This window comes from Bufo gargarizans, chromosome 2 (assembly GCF_014858855.1).
Source record: "Bufo gargarizans isolate SCDJY-AF-19 chromosome 2, ASM1485885v1, whole genome shotgun sequence".
NCBI classification, from domain to species: Eukaryota; Metazoa; Chordata; class Amphibia; order Anura; family Bufonidae; genus Bufo; species Bufo gargarizans.
Window position 1 is genome coordinate 268,430,650 of NC_058081.1, and position 23,070 is coordinate 268,453,719.

Consider the following 23,070-nt stretch of genomic DNA (forward strand, 5'->3'; position numbering starts at 1 on the left):
CCGATAATTGTCTGCTCGCTCAATGTAAATGCAGAGTATTACATGTAGAGTGTTAAGTTTTCTCAGTTAATGGACAATTCTACATTGTTCTCTATGAAGACTGATGAGATTATCATTTCATTGCCAGAGAGTACGCCCAGTTAATGACTGTAGGAGCCAAGAAGAAGATTCTGGTGCTTGGATCTGGTTATGTTTCTGAACCTGTTATAAGTTATCTTACAAGAGATCCTAATGTTGAAATTACTGCAGGTAATCCAGAGTGTTGTCAACTTTTGAGTTGTCTGATGATCTGTAAGAAAATAACTGAAGTGTATTTCCACCTATTGAACAGCATTTTATAGTTTTACATTAGGACTGGGTGATTAATAAAATTAATTTGATTTAATTTGCCCTTTTACAGCCCACTGATATAATTATTATTTTTTTAAATATTGTCAAATATAGTTTTTTTTTTCCAGTTCTGTATCAATCTCTGCCGCCCTCACTATTGGGCGCCACTCACACAACAGTCGTGCTGCCGTTCCTGTGTTGCAGACTGGGAACCGCAAGTCTGCAAAACACAGGCACTGGCTGCATGAACTCAACATGGCTGTGCGGACTTATTGACTTCAGTGGGTCTACAAACCACAAGATGCAACGAGACATGTCCTATCTTTTGCAGCATGGAGACATGGACCTGAAAGCGCACTGAAAGGCTTCTGTGTGTTTCCAGGTCCGTACCTCCATGGCGCAAAAAATAGGACATGTCCTATCTTTCGCCACATCTTGCAGATCGTGGACCCATTGCAGTCAGTGTCATGTAGTCCACATGACTAGCGCCCGTGTTTTGACCTGCGCTTTGTGGTACGCAACACGGGCACAGCGGCACCACGGCTTTGTGAATGGGGCCTTAATGCTGCTGTGGGCTGCAGTTACGGAGATCTGGCCTACCTCTTCTATTCTACTCCTCCTCCACAGCAGCGTGACGTGCGTCAGTGAATAGCCGCATGTGGGGAGGAGGCAGAGCTATTATTTATGCTGCAGTGGCAAGATCTGGAATGAAGCCTGTAGGAGCAGCAGCTGAGGTATGCCGGTGTCAGATTGCTGCTGCAATTATCCCCGGGGGAAGGCAAGGGGAAGCTCTGAAAGCTGGAGCCTGCTCTGTGATTTGTGTAGACAGGCTCCAGCTTCAGTTAGTCAGATTGACAAAAACAGTTCCTTCACCCCTTCCTACAGAGCCTAAACTTCTCCCTGCCATCTTCTGTACCCCTTCTCATGTCATTTACATTGTGCCACCCTGCCTTGCTCCAGCCCTCCTCCTCCGCCCAAAGAGTACCTTTTGTCTGTTCGCCTTCCCTGCCGCTTTAATTCTCCCCTGGCTTCCATGCCTCTCCAGCCTTGCAACTGCTTCCCTCCCCTTGCAGTCTGTGGTGCATACACAGTGGATACCCCTTCTGTTTACAGTGCACCCCACTATATACAGTATAAACCCTGTATGCAGTGCACCTCTGACAGAAAAATAAAAAAAGTTATTGCCAGAAAAAAACGTAATTAGGATTATAATGGAGAGAATTTTTTTTGCCATATATTTCACCCATCCCTAGTTTAGACACAAATATATAATCTACTTAACACGTTGAGGAACTTTAAAAACAGATTGGTTTTCAGATCTTGTATGGAGTTACAGCATCATAAGGAGTGCTCATCAAGCACAAATAGCCATGCCTAAACAATTTAGTGCAAATAATTTCTGGCACAAACTACACAAACATTATAAAGCATGGTTGCTTGTGGCAGCACTTCACACAACGGACTGTGACATGCCTGCCCCCAGCTCTCCAACTTACTAAGAGCCAGCAGTGCCCATGCACATCACTGCCTCTAAGCAACCACTAGTCCTTCCTCTGTCTGCGGATCTAGCATGGTTCCCCCCCCCACAGTGAGGGGGCCACATCCTGAACAAATCTTCCTCCTTCAGGCCACAGACCCCTTCGGTCATCTGACTGAAACGTTGGGGCTCTTTCATGGCTTTTTAAGTCAATTGTAAGTTCTGAATGAAAAGCATGTACTAAATAATGTGAATATGCACATTATGAATTAAAGCATCACTTGAAAGGGATTTTTGGTGTGCCATAGATTTCCTTATAGATGTTGGGTTGACTATTGTCCTGTGTGAGCACCCACCATTGAAGGGTGTGCACATCTCATCCTTTCCAGTACCCCACAGTTAAACACAGGCTTTGTAGCACAGTCTCTATCTCAATGTGGCCCATAGCAACCAGCACCATGTGGGAAGTGCCGCAATCATGCCACAAAAAAGTAACGCTCACCCAATTGCTCTACTTTGCCCCACTGCTTACCAATCCTTCAAATCAATACTTATAACTATGAATGAGCAAATCGATTTCAGATGCTTCATCCGAAGTCGATTTGCATAAAACTTTGTTGTAATACTGTACGGAGTGGGAGCCGAACCAAACCAGAGTTGGTGACTGAACGGAGGCAAACTGATGCATTCTGAGTGGATCATTTTCCATTCCGAAAGCATTAGAGCAAAACTGATCCATTTTGGACCGCTTGTGAGCCCTGAACGGATATCACAAACGGAAAGCCAAAACACTAGTGTGAAAGTAGCCTAGGACTATGAACACTTTCATGGGCAAAAATAATTGCATTCTAAATTTATTTATTAAGCATTTTAAACAGTTACAGCCTTACCTTTCAGTGAAAAAAACTAAACAAATAAGCCTCAAAAACCAATATTACACAGCCCTCTCTAATTCAACAACCACCTATACCAAAACCCTTTAACGGGGGAAAAAATAAGCAGGACTCAGAACCTTGTATATAAAAAGTATTATATTCTTTATTGCAGCATATATAAATAATTATGTAGACCTAAATCATGTAAAATGGGGACAAAACATCTAGATATGTAGCAATGTCGACAAATGCCCTACTGAGTATAGATCCCAAAGCACCCATATAGCCCCCACAAAAGATGGAAATACATGTATATAACACAAAGGTAGGTAAGCCTGTACCAATCAAAATAATATTAGGAAATAATGAGATCAGATCTACATAGCAAACCTAATACTACAGAGGGGATGAAGTAACATACCCACGCAAAGGATTAACCACCCCTAAGTCGCTGTAGGACCAGGAGAAACGCATGGAAAAAGGAAAAAAAATACAAATAACTATAACAAAAATCGAGGTCAGGACAATAACCAACCTGTAGACATGTTTAAGGGAGTGTGGGGGAAGGGGTCCAAGAACACACCTCGACGCGTGTTTTGCCTTGGCTTCGTCAGGTTTCCTTTCAGTGACTCTGCAGACTATTTTGCCTCCCTTTCTGCAGAGGTTCCGCCAGGCAACTGATTTGACAGCTGTATATGCGTACCTTAGCTCTGAACTCCTGACGGCTCATAAATACTCATTATAGCTAAACCTATAAGAATATTCCCCCCCCCCCCCGCCCCCAAAGTTATTTATAGCCTTTAAATTTCTACTATTTCTGTGCTCAGTTGTACACAGGGGCTGTCTTTTCCGTGACTGACAGCTATCTATGTATACACACTTTCACAGGAAGTGCTATCAATCACTGGTAAAGATGACCCCCCATGTACAATTGGGGTCAGAAAGAGCAAAGATGCAAAGGAGTCCTAATCCATAGTTAGTACTAGCCTGTGAACAGAAGATCTTTTAGATAATACTTACCCGTCCCTTACTCTGCTGCGCTGACGTTGGCTGTGGGCTTTTACTCCCAGGTCCCAACTAGATGTGGCTGCTTCATTACCTGTTCAGTTGTATTTACTATTATGCTGCTGAACAGGAAAAAAGTGGCCATATCTGTTCAAGTCCGGGGAGGAAGAGCCAGCAGCCTGTTTTAGCGCAGCAGAGACAGTGGCATCACAGGAGCGAGGAATGGTTAAGATTTTCCTTCTACAGGTACCAATCAAGGATTAGCTCAAATGGCCAGAGGACCCACTTTAAATAAAAAAATAAAAATCTGAATCTGCTCTATAACCTGCTGCCTGCAGATTACACTGCATTTCATACTGACAGGTTTCTGATTAGGCCTCATGCACACGACAGTTTTTTTTCACGGTCCGCAAAAACGGGGTCCGTGATCCGTGACCGTTTTTTCGTCCGTGGGTCTTCCTTGATTTTTGGAGGATCCACGGACATGAAAAAAAAGTCGTTTTGGTGTCCGCCTGGCCGTGCGGAGCCAAACGGATCCGTCCTGAATTACAATGCAAGTCAATGGGGACGGATCCGTTTGATGTTGACACATTATGGTGCCATTTCAAACGGATCCGTCCCCATTGACTTTCAATGTAAAGTCTGGAGTTCTTTTATACCATCGGATTGGAGTTTTCTCTAATCCGATGGTATATTTTAACTTGAAGCGTCCCCATCACCATGGGAACGCCTCTGTTAGAATATACTGTCGGATATGAGCTACTTCGTGAACCTCAGATCCGACAGTATATTCTAACACAGAGGCGTTCCCATGGTGATGGGGACGCTTCAGGTTAGAATACACTACAAACTTTGTACAAGACTGCCCCCTGCTGCCTGGCAGCACCCGATCTCTTACTGGGGGATATGATAGCACAATTAACTCCTTTAGGTGCGGCACCTAAAGGGGTTAATTGTACTATCATATTCCCCTGTAAGAGATCAGGGCTGCCAGGCAGCAGGGGGCAGCCCCCCCCCTCCCCAGTTTGAATATCGTTGGTGGCACAGTGTGCCCCCACCATCGCCCCCCCCCCCCCCTCCCTCCCTCTATTGTATTAAATCATTGGTGGCACAGTGTGCCAACCACCATCGGCCCCCCTCCCTCCCTCTATTGTATTAAATCGTTGGTGGCACAGTGTGCCACCCACCATCGGCCCCCCTCCCTCCCTCTATTGTATTAAATCGTTGGTGGCACAGTGTGCCAACCACCATCGGCCCCCCTCCCTCCCTCTATTGTATTAAATCGTTGGTGGCACAGTGTGCCAACCACCATCGCCCCCCCCCCCTCCCTCTATAGCAGTAGCATTGGTGGCAGTGTGCGGTCTCAACAGTAGAAGATTCATACTTACCTGCTTGCTGCTGCGATGTCTGTGTCCGGCCGGGAGCTCCTCCTACTGGTAAGTGAAAGGTCTGTGCGGCGCATTGCTAAAGAACTGTCACCAGTAGGAGGAGCTCCCGGCCGTTCAGACATCGCAGCAGCAGGCAGGTAAGTATGAATCTTCTACTGTTGAGACCGCACACTGCCACCAATGTTACTGCTATAGGGGGGGGGGGGGCCGATGGTGGTTGGCACACTGTGCCACCAACGATTTAATACAATAGAGGGAGGGGGGCCGATGGTGGTTGGCACACTGTGCCACCAACGATTTAATACAATAGAGGGAGGGGGGCCGATGGTGGCTGGCACACTGTGCCACCAACGATTTAATGCAATAGAGGGAGGGAGGGGGGGGCGATGGTGGGGGCACACTGTGCCACCAACGATATTCAAACTGGGGAGGGGGGGGGGTCTGCCCCCTGCTGCCTGGCAGCCCTGATCTCTTACAGGGGAATATGATAGTACAATTAACCCCTTTAGGTGCCGCACCTGAAGGGGTTAATTGTGCTATCATATCCCCCTGTAAGAGATCGGGTGCTGCCAGGCAGCAGGGGGCAGTCTTGTACAAAGTTTGCAGTGTATTCTAACTAGAAGCGTCCCCATCACCATGGGAACGCTTCTGTGTTAGAATATACTGTCGGAAATGAGTTTTCACGAAGTGAAAACTTAGATCAGAAAAAGCTTTTATGCAGACGGATCTTCGGATCCGTCTGTATGAAAGCAACCTACGGCCACGGATCACGGACACGGATGCCAATCTTGTGTGCATCCGTGTTCTTTCACGGACCCATTGACTTGAATGGGTCCGTGAACCGTTGTCCGTCAAAAAAATAGGACAGGTCATATTTTTTTGACGGACAGGATACACGGATCACGGCCTCGGCTGCAAAACGGTGCATTTTCCGATTTTTCCACGGACCCATTGAAAGTCAATGGGTCCGCGAAAAAAAACTGAAAACGGCACAACGGCCACGGATGCACACAACGGTCGTGTGCATGAGGCCTTAAACAGATCAAAACCGCTGTCTAACCGCAGTACACCAACCTCTCCACACTCTTCTTTACACCACCGGCAACCAAGCCCTGCTTTAGGACCAACCTTAGGTTGCACTACTTTTTTTCCATCGAAGTAAGAATACTCTTAGCATTTTTAAGGTGTGTTTTTAACCAAGGGGGTGTATAAAAGAAGACACCAGACAGCTTTTTTTTTCCTATTACCTTTTTTATTTTTCTGTTGATTAAACCATATGAGAGCTTGTTTTCTGCAGGGTGATATCTATTTTTAGAGACACCATTTTGGGGTACATGTAACTTACTAACTTTATTTTCATTTTTTGGCTTTTAATGGGAGAAAAAAAAAAGCAGCCCTGCTATTGTTTTTTTTCACTTTATGTATTAATGCATTATAGACTATTACTTTGACAGGTTGTCTATTAGGCCACGTCAGGCCTGGGTGCCTTTGTTATGTCCCTGGCTGTCAGGGAATGCATCAGCACCCCACTATTGCTTTCACCTTCTCCTTCTGTCTGACTACCTTGATGCTGATTTGGGGATAATCTATGGCATCTAGGGAGTTGAGCAGACAGCATTGGAGATATGCCCGACTTGTGCTCCAACAGTGATCCAGATTGTTGTATCAGTGAAGCCTGTGAGGGCCGCACCTGTACATGCTGTTGTCAGATAGGAAGTACACATGCAGCAGAGTTAACAGTCAGTCATAACTCATTAACTAGATGTGATAGCTCACCAAGTGTGACTGTTAATTCTGCTACATCTGTACAGATGCATTCCAGCAGTATTTGGCATGCAGATACTATGGCCAAGCCACGCTGTGTACTGTCACCCTTAATACATGTATTGCTAATATGTGATTGATTTATTAGGCCATGCAACAAGATGTTTTGAGTCCATTGAATGTATTGTTTGACTGGAAGTGATTGAGTTTATATTTGTTTTTCCAGTGTCCATGGTTAAAGATCAAGTGGGTCATTTATCAAAGAAGTATAACCACACAACCCCGCTGGAGTTGGACGTCTTCAAGAGTGAAGAGAAGTTGTCCTCTTTAATGAAGGACCATCAACTTGTTGTCAGGTTACTGCAGCCATTTGCACAATGTCAACAATGATTGGTTTCCTGAAATGTTATAACCCCTTGCGTGTACTATATGGTCAAAAGTATGTGGAAGCCCGTCCAGTTTATTGAATTCATGGGTTTCAGCCACACACATTGGCAAGAAGTGCATATAAAATAAAGCACAAAGCCATGCAATCTCCGTAGACAAACATTGGTAGTAGTAGTAGTAAGAATCAAACTGAAAAGCTCAAGGACTGTAAAGATGGCATTGTCATGGCATACCACCTTTTCACAAATCAATTTGTGTAATTTCTGCTAGATCTGTAAATGCTAGACTTAAGAAGAGGAAGCGTATTTGAGTATCAGCCGAGAAGTGGGTTGATATAGTCAAACACGCAGGGTTTGTTCAATAGGTTGTTCATTTCACTGGTATAACTCAGTACTTATTACTCTGTCCTTCGCTTGCAGCAGCATGACTGTGTACATTACAAAAAAAAATACTTTGAAAATCCCTTCCAATAATTATTTATCCACCGGACCTATTCAACAGTGGAATTTTGTCACTTACTCTTGTGTATTTTTTTTGTATTTAGTTTACTGCCTTATTCTATGCATCCATTAGTGGCGAAGAAATGCATTAAGAATAAGGTGAACCTGGTAACTGCCAGCTATTTAACACCCTCCATGAGAGAACTTGGTCAAAGGTATAATATGGTGCTTTTTAGTCATAATTGAGTTATTTTAAATTAACACATTTGCAAAAAAAAAAATGTTAGAACTGCTCCCTCAGATGGTCCATGTGTTGTTCATAGGCTTGATATTTCTACAAAGATGACTTTTTAGCATTAGGAATATGATTCTATATGGACCATATAGTTTTTAAAATTATACTTTTATCATGTTGGTTTTCTAGGCTAGAAAGGTGCATTTGTTTTGTCATTTGAAGGTTTTTCTCATGTTGTATTTTCCTTGCGTTGCCTACCTTGTCAGTAGGTAAGTAGCTACATTTGTGCCTAGAACAGTGCTTACTGCCTCATTTGTTCTGGCATAGTGATACATACCTCTCTTTTGGCGGGACGGTCCCTATTTTTGACCCAAGTCCCTCCCTCTTTGCTCCTAAATGTCCCTCTTTTTGATCTGAGGTACAGTTTTGCATTACATTTACAATATTGATCCAGAATGTGTCTCCCTGGTTCCTATGTATATATTAAAGCCGAGCTTGCATATTATTTTGTTATTTGATGTAATTTTGATTTTAGAAATCTTTATATTCAGATAATTTTTGCGCTATAGTGTAAAAAACAAAAAAAAATCCATATATATTTGGACACTGACACAAATTTTGTTTTTATTGCCTGTTTACTAAAACATATTCAAGTTATAGTTATATAATGGACATAAAGTCCAGACTTTTAGCTTTCATTTCAGGGTAATTGGATGAAGGGTGTAGGAGTTTCAGTTCCTTCATTATTTCATACTCAATTAAGCACATAAAAGGCCTGGAGTTGATTTGAGCTGTGGTGCTTGCATTTTGAGAAGTAAACATGCGGTCAAAGGAGCTCTCCATGCAGGTGAAACAAGCCATCCTTCATCTGTGAAAATTTTAAAAAAAACATCCGAGGAAATGCTACACTATTAGAAGTGGCAAAATCTACAGTTTGGTACATCCTGAGAGAGAAAGAAAGCACTGGTGGCCTAAACGATGCAAAAAAAAACTGGATGCCCACGGAAGACAGCGGTGGTAGATGATCGCAGATTAATGACCATGGTGAAGAGAAACCCCTTCACAACCAAGTGAATAACACTCTCCAGGATATAGGCGTATCAATTTCCAAATCTACCATAAAGAGAAGAATACAGAGGGTTCACTGTACGGTGCTAGATTGGACTATGCTAAAAAACATCTTAAAAAAACAGCACACTTCTGGAAAAACATTCTTTGGACAGATGAAACAAAGATCAACCTCTACCAGAATGATGGAAAGAAAAAAGTATGGTGAAGGCATGGTACAGCTTATGATCCAAAGTATACCACATCATCTGTAAAACACAGCGGATGCCGTGTGATGGCTTGGGCATGCATTGCTGCCAGTGGCACTGGGTCCCTAGTGTTTATTGATGATGTGACACAGGACAGGATAAATTCTGGGGTTTTCAGAGACATACTGTGTGCTCAAATCCAGCCAAATGCAGCTAAACTGATTGTATTCATAATACAGATGGACAATGACCCAAAACATAAAGCCAAAGCAACCCAGGAGTTTATTAAAGCAAAGAAGTGGAATATTCTTGAATGGCCAAGTCAGTCACCTGATCTGAACCCATAAGAGCATGTATTTCACTTCTCCAGGAATAAAAAAATATAATAAAAGAAAATACTTACCGTAAATATTATTTTATAATAAATATATTCACAAATACCTTTCATTACTTATAATGGCTCGTTTTGTCTAGGGAGCAATCATTAGGAGAAATAAAATGGCCGCTGTCCTATTAGGCTAGGTCTACACGACGACATCTGTCGCGCAACATTTTGTTGCACTAATGTCTCGCAACAATTTTTATAATGGCAGTCTATGGTGTCGCACTGCAACATACTGCGACGCAACAGTCGCAGAAAATCCATTCGAGATGGATTTTTCTGCGACTGTTGCGTCGCAGTCGCAGCATGTTGCAGTGCGACACCATAGACTGCCATTATAAAAATTGTTGCTCGACAGTAGTGCAACATAATGTCGCACGGCAAATGTTGCGCCCTATATGTCGCGCGACTTATTGTCGTCGTGTAGACCTAGCCTTAGTCTACACAAAACCTGTCCTATTCACACAGTTACTTTACAACACTGCGCTATAGTGCTGCCTTGTCCTCCTCTCTGCTCTGCTGGTCAGGAATCATGATCATGAATACAGGTGAATCTCTGTGGTAATGGAGATGATGAGGAGATATGAGAGGAGGGTGAGGTGTGGCTAATGACCAGCAGCATTTGTTTACAGTCTCCATTACCACAGTGACACATTACCACAGCCTGTCCTGTCTGTCCTCTCTGTACTTCATGTCTAGATGCATTTGTATAGAAAACCGCAGTACTCTCCAGCCAAGTGCACTTTTGCTGGTGAATAAACCAAGGAAATTCAAGGCTGGAGAGTGCTGCGGTTTTCTATACAAATGCATCTATAACTGAGGGAGTTCAGGACTGACTCCTAACACGGCTGGCACCACCACATCAAGGGACGGTATTTATCGTTTTTTTCGCTGTGCTGCTACACTTTGTTGTTTTTTATGTACTTCATGTCTACTCATGAACTAAATTCCCCAGAGTTCTTATCTGTATTGAGGATCATAATCCCTGATAAGTGGAGAGCAGGAGGAGGATGAAGCAGCTCTTTACCTCAGTGTTGTAAAGTAACTTGTCCTCATGTGTGATCAGGACAGGTTTTGTGTGAACTAATGGGACAGCGGTCAGTTTGTTTCCCCTGATGATTGCACCCTAGACTAAACGAGCCATTATAAATAATGAAAGGTATTTGAGAATATATTTATAATAAAGTAATATTTAAGTATTTTCATTTTCTTAATTCCCGGAGAACCCCTTTAAAGACTCACAGATAAAGGCCCACAAACAAACAGCAACTGAAAACATCTACAGTAAAGGCTTGGCAGAGCATTAAAACCATGAGTTCAAGACTCAGCATAAAAGGCTTTTCATTTGGACAAACAACTCTGGAACTGTGTATATCATCTTATTTATCATGCAAACAAAACAGATAAGCATTTTTCATAACTCCTGGGTAACTTCTGTTTGTGATTTAAAAGAATTTAGATATAATATGTAGATAACAAATTTAAAGGAGTTTTCCAAGATTTTCATATTGATGGCGTATCCTCAGAATAGGCCATCAATATGAGATCAGCGTGGGTCCGAATCATGGCACTCCTGCCGATCAGCTGTTTGATGAGACCACAGCCTCTCCCTAGTCACGTCACACTTGTCTGTCACATTGCCAGGGTGCAATTCGTTTATCAGAATAGGCCATAAAAATGAAAATCCTCAAAAGCCCCTTTAACAGTCTTTGAACAACTGCAGAGTTATCTGATTATTTTAGTGCCACTTGCATACAAACAGGTATTACTGAGCAGGAGAAAATGTGGCCAGTTATATTTGTATTTTGTTGTAGTGCGGAAGATGCTGGGATTACGATTGTTGGCGAAATGGGTTTGGATCCTGGTCTTGACCATATGTTGGCTATGGAATGCTTTGATAAAGCTAAAGATGTCGGAGCAAAGGTTATTATGATTTTATATTTATTTATTCAGTCATTCAGTCTTTTTGCTGGTCATCCTGACAAATGGATGTATGACATTTGCTGTTCTTGTTGATACAATTATTTGTTTTCTGCAGGTGGAATCTTACATATCTTTTTGCGGGGGCCTTCCAGCCCCTGAGTGTTCTGACAATCCACTGAGATATAAGTTCAGCTGGAGCCCTCTGGGTGTTCTCTATAACACAGTACAACCTGCCACCTACTTAAAGAATGGAGAGGTTAGTGAAATGCCCCCTTAAGTTTCTAACATTTATTTTAAGTCTTCAAAAAGTTCCATCAATTTTGAAATAAATATAAGATATTGTGTTAGATCTTACTGAGCATTATAAAGCTCAGGTAGAACAAACCATTCCCGCTAAGGCCACATGGACACGTCCATATTATTGTTTTGTGCAAAGCTGTAAGTGGACCCATCGATAATTGTGCGTGAAGCCTCTACTGTGCCTCTGTATGCCTGCAAGTTTATACAGAGGTATACGATCACAAGAATCATCTTGTGATATTGTTAATTTAATGCCGTATGTACAGCAGTATTCTCCCCATTGCTTTGAGGGGAGAGCAGTTCATATATACAACACCAATATCAAGGCAGGTTTCCAAAATGGTGAAGCATTTGAGCCCGAAGAAGGTCCCCTAGGTTCAAATCATTGCTAGCAAAGTACTGTTCCTACTCTTTGCTTGTTTATGTATGATTGGATCTTTTGACAGTGGTCATTATAGTGTACACCCAGTCTCTGATGTGTTAGGGGAATGTGTATGCTTTTGTACTAAGGAGCTGTATGACACTTGTAGGCGGCCATCCAGGCTCCATACGTGAGGCCGCAGCCGACATTAACACCTGGCAAGGTCCATCAAATAATGGACAGAAGGGGAGCTCATTGCTGTTTTATATAGCATTCAAATCCTCCTTCAGAAGACAATGCTGTGTACAATACCTACATTGTGCAGTACGATATTCATAATGTCTAGTAGAAATAATAAAGGAATGGTACAACATAGTCATAAGAATAAATGTTCCAGAATTGTTAGTACATGGGGAATGCATTAAGCTATTAAAACAGGCATGTCAGGAGTACAGCAGCATTTTTTCCATTCAGATGCCAGGTGCAAGGTCCCTGAAAGGTTTTTGGACAAAAAAAACAGCCGCGAAAACAAAAGTAGCAAGGCAGTACTCATGACTATGAAAATTGTAGATTCACACTGAAGGCATCAAAACTATGAATTAACACATTTGGAATTATATACATAACAGAAAAGTGTGAAACAACTGAAAATATGTCATATTCTATGTTCTTCAAAGTAGCCACCTTTTGCCTTGATTACTGCTTTGCACACTCTTGGCATTCTCTTGATGAGCTTCATGAGGTAGTCACCTGAAATGGTTTTCACTTCACAGGTGTGCCCTGTCAGGTTTAATAAGTGGGATTTCTTGCCTTTATAAATGGGGTTGGGACCATCAGTTGTGTTGTGAAGTCAGGTGGATACACAGCTGATAGTCCTACTGAATAGATTGTTAGAATTTGTATTATGGCAAGAAAAAAGCAGCTAAGTAAAGAAAAACGCGTGGCAATCATTACTTTAAGAAATGAAGGTCAGTCAGTCCGAAAAATTAGGAAAACTTTGAAAGTGTCCCCAAGTGCAGTCACAAAACCATCAAGCGCTACAAAGAAACTGGTTCACATGCGGACCGCCCCAGGAAAGGAAGACCAAGAGTCACCTCTGCTGCGGAGGATAAGTTCATCCGAGTCACCAGCCTCAGAAATCGCAGGTTAACAGCAGCTCAGATTAGAGACCAGGTCAATGCCACACAGAGGTCTAGCAGCAGACACATCTCTAGAACAACTGTTAAGAGGAGACTGTGTGATTCAGGCCTTCATGGTAGAATATCTGCTAGGAAACCACTGCTAAGGACAGGCATCAAGCAGAAGAGACTTGTTTGGGCTAAAGAACACAAGGAATGGATATTAGACCAGTGGAAATCTGTGCTTTGGTCTGATGAGTCCAAATTTGAGATCTTTGGTTCCAACCACTGTGTCTTTGTGCGACGCAGAAAAGGTGAACGGATGGACTCTACGTGCCTGGTTCCCACCGTGAAGCATGGAGGAGGAGGTGTGATGGTGTGGGGGTGCTTTGCTGGTGACACTGTTGGGGATTTATTCAAAATTGAAGGCATACTGAACCAGCATGGCTACCACAGCATCTTGCAGCAGCATGCTATTCCATCCGGTTTGCGTTTAGTTGGACCATCATTTATTTTTCAACAGGACAATGACCCCAAACACACCTCCAGGCTGTGTAAGGGCTATTTGACCATGAAGGAGAGTGATGGGGTGCTACGCCAGATGACCTGGCCTCCACAGTCACCGGAACTGAACCCAATCGAGATGGTTTTGGGTGAGCTGGACCGCAGAGTGAAGGCAAAAGGGCCAACAAGTGCCAAGCATCTCTGGGAACTCCTTCAAGACTGTTGGAACACCATTTCAGGTGACTACCTTTTGAAGCTCATCAAGAGAATGCCAAGAGTGTGCAAAGCAGTAATCAAAGCAAAAGGTGGCTACTTTGAAGAACCTAGAATGACATATTTTCAGTTGTTTCACACTGTTATGTATATAATTCCACATGTGTTAATTCATAGTTTTGATGCCTTCAGTGTGAATCTACAATTTTCATAGTCATGAAAATAAAGAAAACTCTTTGAATGAGAAGGTGTGTCCAAACTTTTGGTCTGTACTGTAAATATATATATATATATATGTGTGTGTAAAATATGTATATTGTGACACAGTGAGGGGTTGTGTCTGGCAAGGCAGGTATTTTCCTCCAAGCATGTGCGGGTGGGCTGGTTTCCAGCCAGGTGAGGTCAAATACCGGACCGGAGTTTAAGTGCCGGTCCGGATTTTGGGAGCACCTGGCTGTCCTTAAATAGGCAGCTGAGCTCAGCAGAGATGTCTGTTTTTGGGATCTGAGGCTTTGTGCCGTGCTGGAGGGCTGAGATCCGCATGCTGGGGAAACAGGCCCCCTAAAGTCTGCTGTGGACTATTGGAGGCAGAACTGCCAGCAAGGTGACTTGGATTATATGAACTTTCCATTGTGTGTGAATTAACACCAAGACTCAAATTAATATTTGGCACTTTCTCTTTTGAACCTTTTGTTAGCTTGTTGTAATGATTTAGTGTGGTCGTGTTTTAATGACCACATAGGTTTACTGTACTTTTAAAAGTGTTTTGCTCATTCATCAGGTGATTGGCTGCACTTTTAGATGGGAACGAGCGTTCGCAAGAACGTTCGTCTCCAAAACACTGCCAGACTATCGTGCTGTCTAAACCCGCCATTAATAAACATTACAAAACAATAGACTGATGTAATTCATCCCTAACAATACGTTTTTTTTGCCAGTCTTGATCTCCTTGTGCTAGAGTGAGATGCACCTAATTTGTTAAGAGGCATGCCTCTTAATAAATTAGCCACATATGTGGCCTTCTGTACGCCAGCAACTGGAATCGGCTAGTGTCGACCTGAGGTATAAGTTATGCCAGTTTCTGATGTAAATTGTAGTAAATCTATCATCTAATGGCCCCACCCCCTCCCTCTAGGCCCCTCCTCCTTTTAGAAAAGTGACGAGAAGCAGAAAAAGTTGCAAATTAGGCCCCTTTTTGGTGGAGCTAATGCTTAAAGTGGTTTTCCGAGACTTGCGGTAAATACTGATGACCTTTCGTCTAGATCAGGGTCGCACAATCTGCGGCCCGTGGGCCACATGAGGCCCTTGATATCATTCTGTGCAGCCCCCAAACATCTGGTAACAGACATGTATGTCTATGTCTTGGGGCTGTTCTCATACATTTTACATGTATTTCCCATTAGATGGGAATCCTGGAGGTGTAATCAGACATTTATATTATATACTGTATGTACAATACACCATAAATACAGTATTTCAGTTGGTAATACCCCTTTAACTTTAATTTTCAGCGCTTGGGATCCCTTCAGTCTGAAAATGTGGCCCCCAAACAGAAAAGGTTGTGCACCACTGGTCTAGATAGGTCATCAGTATCTGATCGTTGCAAGTCCGAAACCCAGGACCCCCACCAGTCAGCTGTTTGAGAAGTCAGCGATGCTCACAGTAGTAGGAGCAGCTCAGTCCCATAGAGGTGAATGGGGCTGAGCTGCGATACCAAGCACAGCCCTATACAATGTACGGCTCTGTGCTTAGTGAGCAGGGAGAAGGTTTGCTGCGGCTGCCTGCTCAAACAGCTGATCCGCAGGGGTCCCGGGTTTCGGACCCCCCATGATCAGATACTGATGGCCTTTCCTCTGAGTGACCTATTCAAAGGGCAAGTCATCAGTAATTAAATCTCGGAAAACCTTTTTTTATTAAATATCCCCCTTAGTATCTTGGGTACCATTTGCCTAGCTGACTTTCACATTTCGTAATATGTCAAGTGCCTAAAACACCTGTCATAAGTTTTAAAGAGAATCTTGATGCAGTACTTGAACTACTATCAGTAGGCACTTAATATATGGCATTTGATTTGTAATATCTTGTAATAAAATAAGTATTATAAAAAAAACATGAATGAAAGGGTCTAATGCCTATGCAGCATATGACATTTAGATGTTTGAGAGCCATTACCATTTATGTTTTATGTGCTCCTTTCTCTTTTTGTAGGTGGTTAATATTGCTGCTGGGGGCGCATTGCTCGAGTCCGTCACAGACATGGACTGGTTTCCTGGCTTGAATTTAGAAGGCTTCGCTAATAGAGATAGTACCAAATATGCGGAACCCTATGGTATTCAATCTGCGCATACCTTAATGAGAGGAACTCTGAGATACAAGGTGAGTGCTGACTCTTGAAGACGATTTGGTATATCCTTGTTAGGCTCTAAAAATGTCACTAAATTATCTTGCCTATTTATTGCCCTTTGAGACTTTTTTTCTAGACATTTTATTGAAGTGTGAACAAGTTCATTAGATGAATTAGCAGATTTTGTTGAAGAAGTTTTGACAAAAACATATTTATAACACCTGTCAATGTGAGGTCACATGAAAGGAAGATGTAAATGATGTATACTTCAGGTCAGCAGAACCCCAAATGAATATTATTGAGCAGCCATTATGATTATGAAACCCAAATAAAATTCAGGAGGGTCCCATTGTGACTTTTTTGATGTAATATATGTAGTATCCTTTAGAAGTGATTTATGCTAAAACCAAAAGAATCGGTATCTTGATGACAAGTGTTCTTCACCCTCTTAAAATAAAGGGCGCCATTTCCCACACTTTTTGGAGAGTACCATGTATGTGCGGCTCGTTCCTGGTCAGTCACACACTAGAGCTGTCACTCAAAGGGGAGGCATTGGGCATGGTTTACTAGTGAGAACCAGGGTACAGGCATAAAGTTTAGTTTTTTTTCCTTTAGCTACTAAAGTTTTCCCCTAGTCAGCATTGTTAATGCATTATTTGCAGTAAAAGACCCGATAGACTTCCTTTAAGGCCTGACAGTGAAGTGAGGTTTCATTGCTTTCATTTGTCTGGAACCTGACCAACTTATAGTCATTCAGTGCTAATTGGGATATTTGATCACTATGTACATGGCAGAGACATTTCTGTAACTGAAAATGTATTCCATATGCACATACAGTACATTGTTATTCTTATTTTTGCATTTAAAAATTCTTAGTACAGCAGATGTTTTGAGCATAAAACACGACCATGAGTGGGATGGCAGGTTAGCAATAGGGTTCTGCTAACCCTTCTGTTCTTATAAACAATAGGTTTCATGATGTTCTGTTACAATGCAGGCATTTTTACTTTTACAGGGATTTGCTAAAGCAATGAGTGGGTTTGTGAAATTGGGATTAATAAACGCTGATCCCTGTCCTCTGCTCGCTGTAGATGCCCCAACAATAACCTGGGTAAGTGAGCGTTCCATGCAGCCTGTGAACACAAGTGATGATTGTAGACTGTGGAGCTGACGGTTTTCTCTGGAGCGGCATATATCAGCTCTGCAGTGGTGGAAGCCTTGGGTTATGGAGTCCCAGCACTTGTCAAATGAATCATTCTTTTTTTTTTTTTTTATCCTAGTTCAGGCAGGACAGCCTCTTCAAGGGCCACAACACACATACATTTGCTCTTATATTTTTTGCTATAGAAATGGAGATGAAATAATGCCTGAATAAAAACAATTACTTCAAGATACTGCATGTTTTAAAGAACCCCACAGACCAAAAAATGGCACCAATTAGAAGACAAAAAAATCCAGAATTGTATTATTCCCACAAACTTTCAGTTAACAAGTGGTGCTGGTGTTTTTGCAGAAAAACACTGTGAGACTGAAATGCCACTAAAAATGTAGAGGTTCAGATGAACTCCACAAAGTGTGTGAATCCAATGTTGGGGTGTTATTACGCGTGCAGATTGAGCAGCGCTTACCGCTATTTACATGGAAGAAAGGTGCAGCCCAGCAATTGTGAGCAACCAGGGTAGGACTAGCACGTCTGAGTACTAGAGAACCCAATCTCTCATGCAATAATGCATCCCTAACAAAACCGTGCACCTAAGTTCCAGCAGAAGACAATTTCATTTGGAGCTGAGCTCAGAAAAAATAGCCACCAGATATCCTATCTTACATACTAATGATGGTAAGTCCTGCATGTGCAATGATGACATAAATTGATTAAGTGTGTGTGCACATGTCAGGTATACACAGATGGTGGGCCTTCAAAATCATTTCCTCTGGTTGGCCCAAGGAACTTCAGTCCGACGCTGGCAGTAACAACTGTTCAATACCCATGGCTCAAGATGCACTTGTAGTAGTACCCCAATAGTAGAATGATTATAATTAATTAGAGATAATCCCTACCTACAGATTCTGTGTAGATTGCCATTGTCAGAATATCTGAAAGACTCAGTAGTTCAGACACTGCAGTACACACTACTGGGGATGGAGCGGCAGCCAGTTTGACGGATACTCCTTGCTGTATGAGGGTTTGTATTTTGTGGGAGTTTTATTTTTTAAATACTATGATATAAAATATAATATAAAACTATAATATAAAATCTATTGAAAAATGTAAAAACAAATTGTCGTGGAATGGATAAAAGAATGCATTTCTGTTGTTGATTTGGGGCTTTAGTTTTAACAGAATGCACTGTACAGTAAAAATGACATTACCGTTATTGTGGGGGTCCATACGATTACAACAATACCAAATTGATACCTTTTCCCACGACAGATATATCTTCTACAGACAGGCAGCGCCCCTTTTGTCTTTTGAGAGGATTTTACATGGAATAGCCATTTATATATTTAAATGTTAATTATGAAGCCTCTTCTCAAGACTAAATAAATAAATAAAAATATATATATTTTTTTTTTTGTCTTTCCTCATATTGTGGTGCTTGAACGTTGTGAAGTCTTCAGTATTTGCCATATTCCTGCATATATTTTTCCAAGTCCTAAAAGTAGATAAATATTAGAATTGGTCATTTATTTATTGAGGAAAATCATCCAGTATTACATGTGAGTGGTGAAGATATCTGGTGTGAACCCCTTGTGCAGAAATACACGTAACTGCAACGAAACATTTCCAGTAATATTTGACTAGTCCTTTACATCAGCTTGGAGGAATTTTTAACTCATTCCTCCATACAAAACAGCTTCTACTCTCTTATGTTGATGGGTTTCTTCCCATGAGCTGCTTGCTTCAGGTCCTTCCCCTACATTTCTATTGGACTACAGGACTTTATTTGACCGTTCCAAAACTCTAACTTTAGTCTTCAACCGTTCTTTTGTGAAATGACTTGTGTAGTTGGGGTTCGTTCTCTTGATATTCAGCTCACGGAAAGATGTCCTGACATTTTCCTTTAGAATTTGCTGATATAATTGACAAGCCGCCCTGGCCCAGATTCAGCAAAACAGGCCCAAACCATGGTACTACCACCATTGTGCTTTATAAATGGGATGAGGTTTTTATGCTGAAATGCAGTGTTTTCCTTTCTCCAAACATAAAGCTTCTCATTTATACCAAAAGTGCTATTTTGGTCTCATTTGTCCACAAAATATTGAGGCACATTTATTAAGGCCTCCTGCACACGACAGTATTTTTTAACGTCCCGCAAAACGTGGTTCCGTTGTACCGTGATCCGTGCCCGTTTTTTCTTCTGTGGGTCTGCCGTGATTTTTGGAGGATCCACGGACATGAAAAATGAAAAAAAAATCTAAGTCAAGTTTGCCATTGAAATGATAGGAAAAAACGGACACGGATCACGGACACGGATGCCAATCTTGTGTGCATCCGTGATTTTCACGGACCCATTGACTTGAATGGGTCCGTGAACCGTTGGCCGTGAAAAAAATAGGACAGGTCATATTTTTTTCACGGCCAGGAAACACGGATCACGGACGCGGCTGCCAAACGGTGCAGTTTCCGATTTTTCCACTGACCCATTGAAAGTCAATGGGACCGCAGAAAAACACGTTAAACGGGACAACGGCCACGGGTGCACACAACAGTCGTGTGCAGGAGGCCTAAGACCGACATTTTAGACTCTGGTCTTAATAAGCCCCTACGCTGGCGGTGGATCGCCGAAGTTATGTAGAGGCGCCAGTCTCTACACAACTTCAGCGTTTCCACCGCCGCAGCCTCCATTTTGTCTTACATTTAGACCATTTTCTATTCCTAAACCAGGCGTAGAAAATGATGAATGAGACAGGCCATCTGGCCCATCCCCGCCCAGCAGTGCCCCCTTTTTAAACTTGGCGTAAGCGGGAAAAAAGTTACAGATTCTGCAGCAACATGGAGTGTGACAGAATCTGCGCCAGATATAGGCCACAAAAATGGCGTACATCTGTTCATAAATTACCCCCATTGTTCCAGTGGTCATAATCTACCTTGTCATGGGGATCTTTAGAAAGCTGCAGATGGGCAGGAATGTTCTTTTTGGAGAGCAGCGTTTTTTTCCTTTTCCTGCCATGCACACCATTTTTGTTTAGTGTCCTCCTGATGATGAACATTAACATTTTCTCATGTGAGAAAAGCATTCTTTCTTGGCAATTACATTGGGTTTCTTTATGACCTTGTGGACTGTTACATATTGCTGTTGGATTGATCTTTGTTAGTCGACCACTTCTGGGCAGGGTAATAATTATCTTGAATTTCCTCCAATGGGGATTGGTGGAGTGTAAACTCTTTAGAGATGGTTTTGTGACCTTCTCCAGCCTGATAAGCATCAACAACTCGTCTTCTAAGGCAGTGTTTCCCAACCAATGTGCCTCCAGCTGTTGCAAAACTACAACTCCCAGCATACCCACACAGCCAAAGGCTGTCTGGGCATGCTGGGAGTTGTAGTTTTGCAACAGCTGGAGGCACACTGGTTGGGAAACACTGTTCTAAGGTCCTCAGACATGTCCATTATTCGTGCAATGATACATTTCCACAAACTTGTTTTGAAGATCCATGTTTTTTAAATAACAGATCGCCCACTCACACCTGATTATCATCCCATTAATTGAAAACCCCTACTCTAATTTCACCTTCAAATGATCTGCTAATCTTAAAGGTTCACATACTTTTGCCACCCACAGACATGTGATAATTGATAATTTTCCTCAAAAAATAAATAACCAAGTCTAATACTTTTTACTCATTTTTTGATTTCTTTTTTAACTTGGTTATCTTTATCTACTTTAGGACTTGTGTGAAAATCTGATGTAGTTTTAGGTCAAATGTATGTATGCTGAAATATAGCAAATTCTGAAGGGTTCACAAACTTTCAAGCACCGTAACTAAGACCCTTCCATACCCCTATCAGTTTAGTCGCTCTTCTTTGGATTTTCCAGTTCTTGGGCATCCTTTCTATAAACTGGTGCCCAAAGCTGAAATATTTCAAATAGGACCACACCAAAGCTTTGTAAAGTTGTAGTATTATGTCCCTATCCCGCGAGTCCATGCCTCGTTTAATACATGACAATATCCTGCTTACTTTAGAAGCCTAGACTCTTAGTCGATGATCTACAAGTACACTCATTAGTGAGCTGTGTGAGGTTTTGTTTTTTTACAGCCCAAGCTGTAGATTAGAGTTCACATGACTTTTTAACAACTTTTCTATTACATTTTTTGGGGAGATGATATGACCATAAAGCCAGTAATTCTGACATTGACTTCTTTTTTTAATCACGTTTACAGTAAGGAATACATAATATTTTTGTAGTTATGTTTACTTTATATAATCTTTGTTTCATTTTATACTAGATGTTAATTTTTCTAGTTATATTTATTTTCTTTACATTATTATGTAATAAATGAAAAAGAGGGGTGCTTTAAAATGTTAATATGTTAAAATATTTTGGTAAATTTTATTGACCTATTTAAAAATTTTAACCTGTAATCCTTTGATCGCTTACTAATACACCACAATAATCATAATTTGCAGTATCTTGTGACTAGCCTCTGGCACTGTATAGTTGGAGTACTAAGATGGGAGGAATGTTGACCCTCACTAAACCTCAGCTGCCATAACAGTGACAGACGGGTGTTTAGTGGTCGTGTATTGGCGTGGCCAGATGGTTGACAGTGAGCCCTTTCCCACTGTCTAACCACCTGTCTGTGGCGCTGGCCATAGGCTTCAGAATCTAAAGGGGTTAATTGGCCATGATTGGATTTATCTCCAATTATGGTAAAGGAGGTGGTTCATATTCTCTTTAGAGCATTTAGACAGAAGATTTTTCAGATTGATTAGTCAACTTTACCATCCATAGAGAGCACTGTGAGACAGTCAGTGTTTGTGACCTGCTAAAAGTCCCATCATAAGCGACTGTTGACATTGATTCAAGTCTGTCGGATTAATAATGTGTTACTACTTTCATAATCTTACTCTATTATCTATACTGAATTTATGCTGGTATAGAAGTTTTTCAAAGGAGGTTGTGTTTTTTTTTTTATTTATAACGCTTTTAGTTTTGTCTTTCGGTCCATTTTCAATGTCAGTCATATCTCATTCTCCAGTGCTTGCATAAACTTCTCCATAATATACCTAAAGACCTTCGTGGTCACTTTGTCAGTGAAGATATAATTTAGGTGCATAGTTTTCATTCATGTTCATCAATGATCAATGGCAGTATATCATGTGTGTGTGTGTGTGTGTATATCATGAATGAATGGAAATGAGCTAAAATATATTTACAATTCCAATATATAGAAAGAGCTCATCTGCCATCTGCTGAAGGTACCAGCCACAACCAGTCTGGATCACGTTAAGGAAGCCGTATATAATAAAGTAGGAAAGAATGACAGCAACATGGAGGCTGTGCAGTGGTAAGAGCGATGCTTTCTAGTTCAAGCCCATTCAGAATATTTTCTAGAGGAATGTTTGTGTTTGAGCAGTGAAGCTTGGGGTAAAAGTTGATGGGGTTATCTTAGCTGGGAAAGCAGGTTTTTGTTGTGTTTATCATTATTAAAGACATAAAATGGCTCAAACTGTAGTGGTTACCTATGCCTGCTGTTGGAAAAATGTAATAAGAAGCCTTCAGCGTTTAACTGTCTGTTACCTGACATCTCGCTATAAAATAACT

General features: G+C 41.7%; 1 protein-coding gene across 1 annotated transcript in view; it reads left to right on the forward strand.

The window, feature by feature from the left end:
• The window catches only part of AASS (aminoadipate-semialdehyde synthase), a 91,244-nt gene that overhangs the window by 63,697 nt on the left and 4,477 nt on the right, over positions 1-23,070 (forward strand). Inside the window, exons 14-21 of the mRNA XM_044280282.1 lie at positions 128-249; positions 7,066-7,195; positions 7,771-7,881; positions 11,354-11,462; positions 11,578-11,718; positions 16,167-16,334; positions 17,318-17,413; positions 22,698-22,813. Of these exons, the coding sequence (XP_044136217.1) occupies positions 128-249; positions 7,066-7,195; positions 7,771-7,881; positions 11,354-11,462; positions 11,578-11,718; positions 16,167-16,334; positions 17,318-17,413; positions 22,698-22,813 (993 nt within the window). The remainder of the gene's footprint in view (positions 1-127; positions 250-7,065; positions 7,196-7,770; positions 7,882-11,353; positions 11,463-11,577; positions 11,719-16,166; positions 16,335-17,317; positions 17,414-22,697; positions 22,814-23,070) is intronic.